General features: G+C 35.4%; 1 protein-coding gene across 4 annotated transcripts in view; it reads left to right on the forward strand.

The window, feature by feature from the left end:
• Dic1 (Dicarboxylate carrier 1) overlaps window positions 1-7,214 on the forward strand; it is a 52,546-nt gene extending 45,332 nt beyond the window's left edge. For all 4 annotated transcript variants that reach the window (XM_071681375.1, XM_071681376.1, XM_071681377.1 and 1 more), the window contains exon 8: window positions 347-7,214. In XM_071681375.1, the coding sequence (XP_071537476.1) occupies window positions 347-454 (108 nt within the window). In that variant the 3' untranslated portion in view covers window positions 455-7,214. The remainder of the gene's footprint in view (window positions 1-346) is intronic.
• The last annotated feature ends 222 nt before the right edge of the window (window positions 7,215-7,436 follow it).

Here is a 7,436-nt window from a genome sequence, read left to right on the forward strand (position 1 = left end):
GCGTGTATTTCAACGTGTATGTATATACATGTGCATGTAGGTGGGTTGGGCCATTCTTTCGTCAGTTTCCTTGTGCTACCTCGCTAACGCGGGAGACAGCGACAAAGTATAATAAATAAATGTAATATATTTTATTTTATTTTATACATTTTTAGTTATAGTTTCCAAATGTCTTTTTTTTATTAGACTTAAGTTTTTAGATATCTTTTTTAGGTTCATCTTGCCAAGAGATTTTATGTACGACATTGTAGAAATGACTTAGCTCAAGTACTGAAAATTGTTTGCCTTTCATTGTGGATAAGAATGAGGAATCATAATATTTGACTTTTTTTTTCTTTCTTTCCAGGGATATGTGCCAGCCTTTGTTCGTTTGGGACCACACACAATTATAACTTTTATTCTGTTTGAACAACTACGGAAAAATTTTGGAACTATAAAAAAACCTGCTCAATAATAATGAATGTTGATTTAGGTGTTTGGTAGAAATTTATTTTTACAGACAGATTCTAGTTAATTGTTAAGTTTTTTGATAGGATTAAGAATTTAGATTTCCTTCTTGTCTTAAGCTAGACAAGTTCTTTTAAGAATTAATCTGCTTTTGATGCTCCAATGGTAATGCTTCCAGAGATTATGGCAGTTCCATATTCAATATTGTGTTCATTAATTGAATTGTAGGAAAATCTAAATAGCTCAAATGATATAAGCTGTCATTGCATGAGCCAGTTATTGCAAGAGCTTCATTCACATCCCATGGTAAATAAACTAGGTTTTAAAAGTCAAAGATTTTTAAAGTATGATGGAGTACATCATAAAAGTTGTTATACATGTTAACATGTAGAGTTTTGTTTTAGCTTGTGAACTGAATGCTTATCAGCAAGGAAATGAATTAAGCACATTTATGCACAAGCATCTCTTGATATGCTTCAAATGAGGCATATTGATATGATCATTTGATTCACAAAGATATTTCAGATAGTTCTTAATTGATAGTATTATATTACCCCCAAGGACCCTTTCTCCAGGATCTTCTGCAGGTTCAAGGCTATGCTATAACCAGAAGCAAGGAAAGGAGAAACTTCTTTGAAGTGAAAAGTTCTCTGATGAGATTGTATTCCTTATGATACAACCTCATTGAAGGTGACTTTTCACTTGTGGCATAACGACAGGCATGAAGAATCCAGTAATGCCACTCACATCCTCTCTTTCTCGCTGTCATGTGTAATGCACTGAAACCAGAGTCCCTTATCCACAACTAGGCCCCAAAGACCTTTCTGTGGTTTCCCTTAACTGCTTCATATGCCATGGTTCAGGCCATCAACAGCACATTGCATTCTGTTTACCACATCCATAGAGTCACTCTGTCACATGCACTCTAACCCCACTAATTCAAAACTTGAGGCTTTATCCTTATCAAATTACCTGAATGGTCTAAATTGCACTGTTGTCTAATTTTGTTGGTTTATTCAGACTGTCGAAGTAAAGAGATTTTTCAGTTTCTCAAGTGAATACAGTAATTCAGACAGTCAGTTTTTGTTGTGTAATTCTATTTTGATATTTTATGATATAATACAGGAATGGATTAAGGCAAGCAAGTATGAATATGTACATGTGTATATATGTATATGTCTATGTATGTATATGATGATGTGTATTTATGTATATGTGCATGTATGGGCATTTGTGTATATATATATATATATATGTGTATATGAGTGGATGGGCCATTCTTTGTTTCCTGGCACTACCTCGCTGACACGGGAAACAGAAATTAGGTAAAATAAGAAAATAATGATAAATATACATGATTTCCAATGGTACATTATTTGAAAGCATGTATTCAGATGAAAAAGTAGATAATAACTTACTGTGCTGTTGCATGTTGTGGCAAATAGGATGTAATGGTTATATAAATATTTTTTAACTATGGAGATTTTTTTCTCATGTACATGGGCCAATTTGATGCTTATGTAATTTAAGTACTTTAGGAGCATTTGGTTGAAGTAGTCCTTATGATTATTAGGTAGGAACCTCTGCAAACACTGTGCAAGAGTTGCCCTCTTCCAGTGGCTTGTTAATGATGAGGGACTAAAGTCTAAGAAGCAGCACTGGAGTTCATTTCTCATGGAGCCTACCACCCCCTTGAGGGAGTTCCAAGAGAGAACAGGCATCAGAGATATATATATAGATAGATAGTTGAAATTTTTGACTTAGATAAAATGACACAAATTAGCCCAAATTAATGGAATCGGAAGTAGCACATAAGGGTATGTAACTACATGTACATGTATAACATATATGTAAAGAAGTATTTAGAGAAAAAGAAAGATTTATGTGGCATTTATGGATATGGGGAAAGGATATCAGAAGTTTGATAGAGATGCTGTGTAAGTGTTATGGATATATGGGGTTGGAGGAAAGTTATTGGAAGCAGTGAGGAGTTTTTATCAAGAGTTGGTATATGTTTTAGTAGGAAGAGAGAAGGGTGAATGGTAGGTCTTTGGCAGGGATGTATGATGTAACTATGGCTGTTAAGCTGTTTATGGATGGGATGGTGAGGGAGGTGAATGCAAGGGTTTTGGGAAGGGGTGCAGGTCTACAGTCTGTTGGGGATGGGGGGGCCAAGATGGTGAGTTTGTTACTGTTTGCTGATGACACGGTGCTGGTGGCATATTTCAGTGACATTATGCAGAAGGTGGTTTCTGAATTTGGTATTATTTGTAAGTAGAAAGCTGAGAATAAATCTGAGTAAGAAGTATGGTTATTAGATTTAGCAGGTTATTTGGAGACAGATTAGTTGTATTATGAGTTTGAATAGAGAGAACTTGGAGGAAGTGGAGTGTTTTAGATACCTCAGAATAGACATGACAGTAGATGGAACCATGGGAACTGAAATGAGCCCTAGGATGGGTGAGAACAAAGGGGCTGGCCACATTGAAGAGTGTGGAAAGAGGGCATTGTCTGTAAGGACAAAGATGGGTATATATGATGGTACAGTAGTCTGACAGTGTTGTAGGGATGGAAGGCATGGGTCCTAGATGACAAAGTATGGAAAAGTGTAAAAGTGCTGGAAATGAAATGTTGAGTACAGGGTATGGTGTGAGGAGGGTTAATCAAATAAGAAATGATAGGGTAAGAGAGAGGTGTGGTAGCAAGAGGAGTATTCATGAGAGAGCTAAGGAGGAAGTGTTTGAGAGGGTATGCTTGTAAAAGTGGAGGGAACAAGAAAAATGGGGGGACACCGATGATTAGTTGGAATGATAAAGTAGGCTTGAATATGCAGAAGGTGTGAGACATGCAAGTGCTAGAGGGGATTGGAGCAACGTGTTATACAGTGGGTGATGTGCTGTCAGTGGGCTGAACTTGAACAAGTGAAGTGGGCAGGGGAAACTGAAAAAATATATAGGACGGTTTTGGATAGGGTGTTTCAGTTGTGGTGCGTTATACATGACAAGTAGGGAGTTAATGCGAGCAAATGAGGCCTTTATTTATTTGTTTCTGACACTACCTTGCCATGCAATAAATAGTGAAAAAAAGAATTGCATTTTGGACACCAGGAGTCTTGTAATACGTTGACTTGAAGTTCAAAATATTGTAGAGATGACAAGTAAGTGTAACTCGTAGGTGTCTTGGAAGTTTAGTTTCAGATGGGTGTATGTCTGGTGGAGAAGTGTTTAAGATTGGAACTGGAGAGTGGTTGTTTTGTGCTTGTTGGATTACTTTGGTGGATATGTGCTTTGCCGTTGTGCTTATTAGAGATCAGGGAATCAATTAGTATAGTTTGTTGAAGTATGAAACAGTGGTAAGTTTTTTAAGTCTGCTTTGGGGTTGCTGGTTGGAAATGAAGTGGTTTGAAAAGGAAGGGTATATACTACTGTAGCAAAGGTTTGGGTATTAAACATAATGAGTTTTATTGCATTGGAAGAATTTTTGCTTCATTGTGTATATGTTATGTTTTTATTGCTAGACAGTTAGTGATTATTCTGAGTGCTCTGTTTTGTATGGTATACAGCTTAGTCATATGTGCTTTTGACCTGGTGAATGATCAGGTGAAGTATAGTTTGGGATGAAGCAGATGAATTCTTATTCTTGTCCAGAGATGGGGCCAGTAAGTGTTTTGAGGCTGTTTAATGTGTTTGTAACCTTTATGTTGATGTTTGCAGTGTGGGGAATGATTGTTATGCTTGTGTCATTTATGTCAGAATAGTTTGTGTTTTGTTCAAATGCAATGGTTGAAGATTTAGTGAGGTGGAAAGATGCAGGTTAGATTCATGTTTGTCTGGGACTAAGAGGGTGATTCTAGACTTTTGTGTTGATAAGGATATTTTATTTTAACTATGTGATGTAGTTGCTTGGGCAGTGTCAGGGTGCTGTGATATGATTGTGAAGTTATATGTTTAGAAGAAGACTTTCATGCTAGGATATGTGGGAGTTGATGAAGGTCATTTTGGAAGAGACTGAAACTTAGTAGAAAGCTGTTACCTTCATGCATACATAAATTGAAATATGATGGAAAGGCAGTCAGAACCTCAGAATATTAAGAATTATTACATGTTGAAATTGTTACCTTTTTTCTTCTTATATCAAAAATTGTGATCTTCTGTTTTCACTGGTTGAAAAGGGTAAAAGGGAGCATAAATGTGAGGTAAGGAAAGAAGTATTGAATAATTATCTCTTCTTGGAAATAGTCTACTATGTTAAATAGAACTTTGTGTTTGGTAGGCTTAAAGAATATGAATGAATAGAATGTGACACTCGCAGCCATGAACAGGATATTTTATCAGTTCAAACATGCCTCTATGGGATTGATTTTGAGTAATGATGACCATTCAGTCTTCCCAAGTACAGTATTAGTGCATACAAGTATCAGGTTTTCTCATTAGAATCTAGATAGAATGGATTAGTTTTTGTTTGTTGTAAACAGTATAAACTTTATTATTTATTCTATTTATTTTATTATACTTTGTCGCTGTCTCCCGCGTTAGTGAGGTAGCGCAAGGAAACAGACAAAAGAATGGCCCAAGCCACCCTTATACACTTGAAAATACATACATGTCCACACACGCACATATACATTTCAGTGTATATATATATATATATATATATATATATATATATATATATATATATATATATATATGTGTGTATACATACACATATATACACATGTACATAATTCATGCTGCCTTTTTTCATTCCTGTTGCCACCCCGCCACACATGAAATGACACCCCCTCCCCCGCATGCACGCGAGGTAGCACTAGGAAAAGACAGCAAAGGCCACATTCATTCACACTCAAGTCTCTAGCTGTCATGTATTATGCACTGAAAGTTTATTATATTTTTGCTTTTCAATTATTTTCCTGCGTTATGTCATGCTTTAATTAAACATCAGGTATCATTGTACAGATATAGAGATTGCCTTTAAAACATCCCAGTTACTGCCTTTCATTTAGCAAATTATTACTGTTGACGTGAAAGATGCACTCATCCAGGCTGTCAGATGGTAAGCAGTATTGTTTGTTTATTTATGCTTTATTTTTATGAATTGCTTCTTATTTTTATGATTCATTTTATTAATTGCTTCACATTTTTATGTTTATTTTATCTATGCTGTTAGGGCATCTGAATGTATGTATATATACTGTTTACAAAATTTTGTTGTGATATCTGTAAGACTGTCTTCCATTAAAACACAGCTGCTGACATTCATAATGCAGTTTTAAGTGAATTTTAGGTGAAAATAATGTAGTTACACAATAGGTAAAGTCATGTTTTTGTTTTAAAAGTGTAAACTCTCCATGATTCTGAATGATTGGAAAAAAAAGTGAATGAAAACTTCATAGCATGGAGATATAGTAAAGAGGATCCTTTCTGTTACTATTACTTTAGATATATTATGGCATGAAAAGTCAGAAAATCTTATCCTTTGAAAGTTTACAATGATAAAGAATGGTGTGATGTGATGCCTTTTTGTATCTGTAAAGATTTTAACGAGCTCTTCACAGAAGGGTAGCCCTTATGTCTTTTAAACAGTGTGTCTACAGAATCACTGATTATGAGATGGTTAAGTGATCAAGTAAAGGTTTGTTTGCATATTTACGATATAGTAGGCATTGAGCGAATGGGTTATAGTCCTTACTTACTTCATATGATCCGTGATGACTTTGTTATTGTTGTAGTTAAAGTTAGTTTTGCTTTATTTAGTGACTGTTCATAGTAATTTAGCATTGAATGCCATGAATCATTTTCATATGGAGCAATCACTTAATTGCTTGTATATTCATTCTCTACTGGAAGTGAGGATTTTTCCTTCAGAGGCTCAGTCATCTGTTCCTTATGCTACCTCACCCCAGATGCTTGTTTGCAATGAGTGTTTGCAATGCCAGACACTCATTGCCTGCACAATGCAACAAAAATACTTCAAGTACAGCCTGATTTGATTATTATTGATACCCAGTTCTTTGCAATAAACCTAGATCCTTCCTGCCCAAACCACACCTTGACCAACCACCAACCCCAGCTTGAAACACAAAATTTACCCCTGTTTCACTCCTTAGCATTCTGTACTCATAGATATCCCTCCTCCAACAAAAGTGACATTACCAAACACAGTAATGACTCCAGAAGCACTAAAGAAATGCCTCCAAACCCATTCTTAAATTCCAACCCAGCAGAAATAATCCCCCAAACACCAATTGTTAATTACATTTACAGGGAATGTTCATGTGACACTTTCTCATCTATGTTGTGGACACCACCTATCTCTGCACACAAAACACACAAAGAATTAACATATCACAGGACCCATTATGCCCGAGATGCAACTTTCAAACTTAAGCCACAAAGCACATACTCCTTAAGTGTCCTGCATTCACGTCACACAGACAAACATACAACATCACACTTTTAGACCATGGTCTCAGTCATTGGACTTGTCCTGTTTCCTGTACAATGTGGGAGCTCCATATAAGGGGTTTCTGGGGCAGGCGAGTAAAGGTGTGTGTGTGTGTACATATATTCTTGTTCATCTAATTTTTCCACAAATGTAAGTGTTAATTTTGACCTGTAGTTGAAAATATCATAGATTTAAATAGAATACCCCTGTTCATTTTATTTTATAGTTTGTTGACAGTTTGTTAATACTTTATTATGTTTGGTAAAGAAATAATTTTATATGACATATTCTTAAAAGTAATAAATGTATTCTTGGTAAAATCATGTGTTTTTTTTTTTTTTTTATCTACAGTTAAGTTTGATTTAGGTAGGAAGTTGCGAAAACAGTATTTGCATCAGCCCACTATTTTAGAAACATTCGATTATCCTTGAATATAAATATGACATGACTATTTTTAATTTCATATATATATATATATGATAGAGTTGATAGAGATGCTCTGTGGAAGGTATTAAGAATATATGGTGTGGGAGGCAAGTTGT

The sequence above is a fragment of the Panulirus ornatus genome, chromosome 32 (assembly GCF_036320965.1).
Source record: "Panulirus ornatus isolate Po-2019 chromosome 32, ASM3632096v1, whole genome shotgun sequence".
Classification (NCBI taxonomy): domain Eukaryota; kingdom Metazoa; phylum Arthropoda; class Malacostraca; order Decapoda; family Palinuridae; genus Panulirus; species Panulirus ornatus.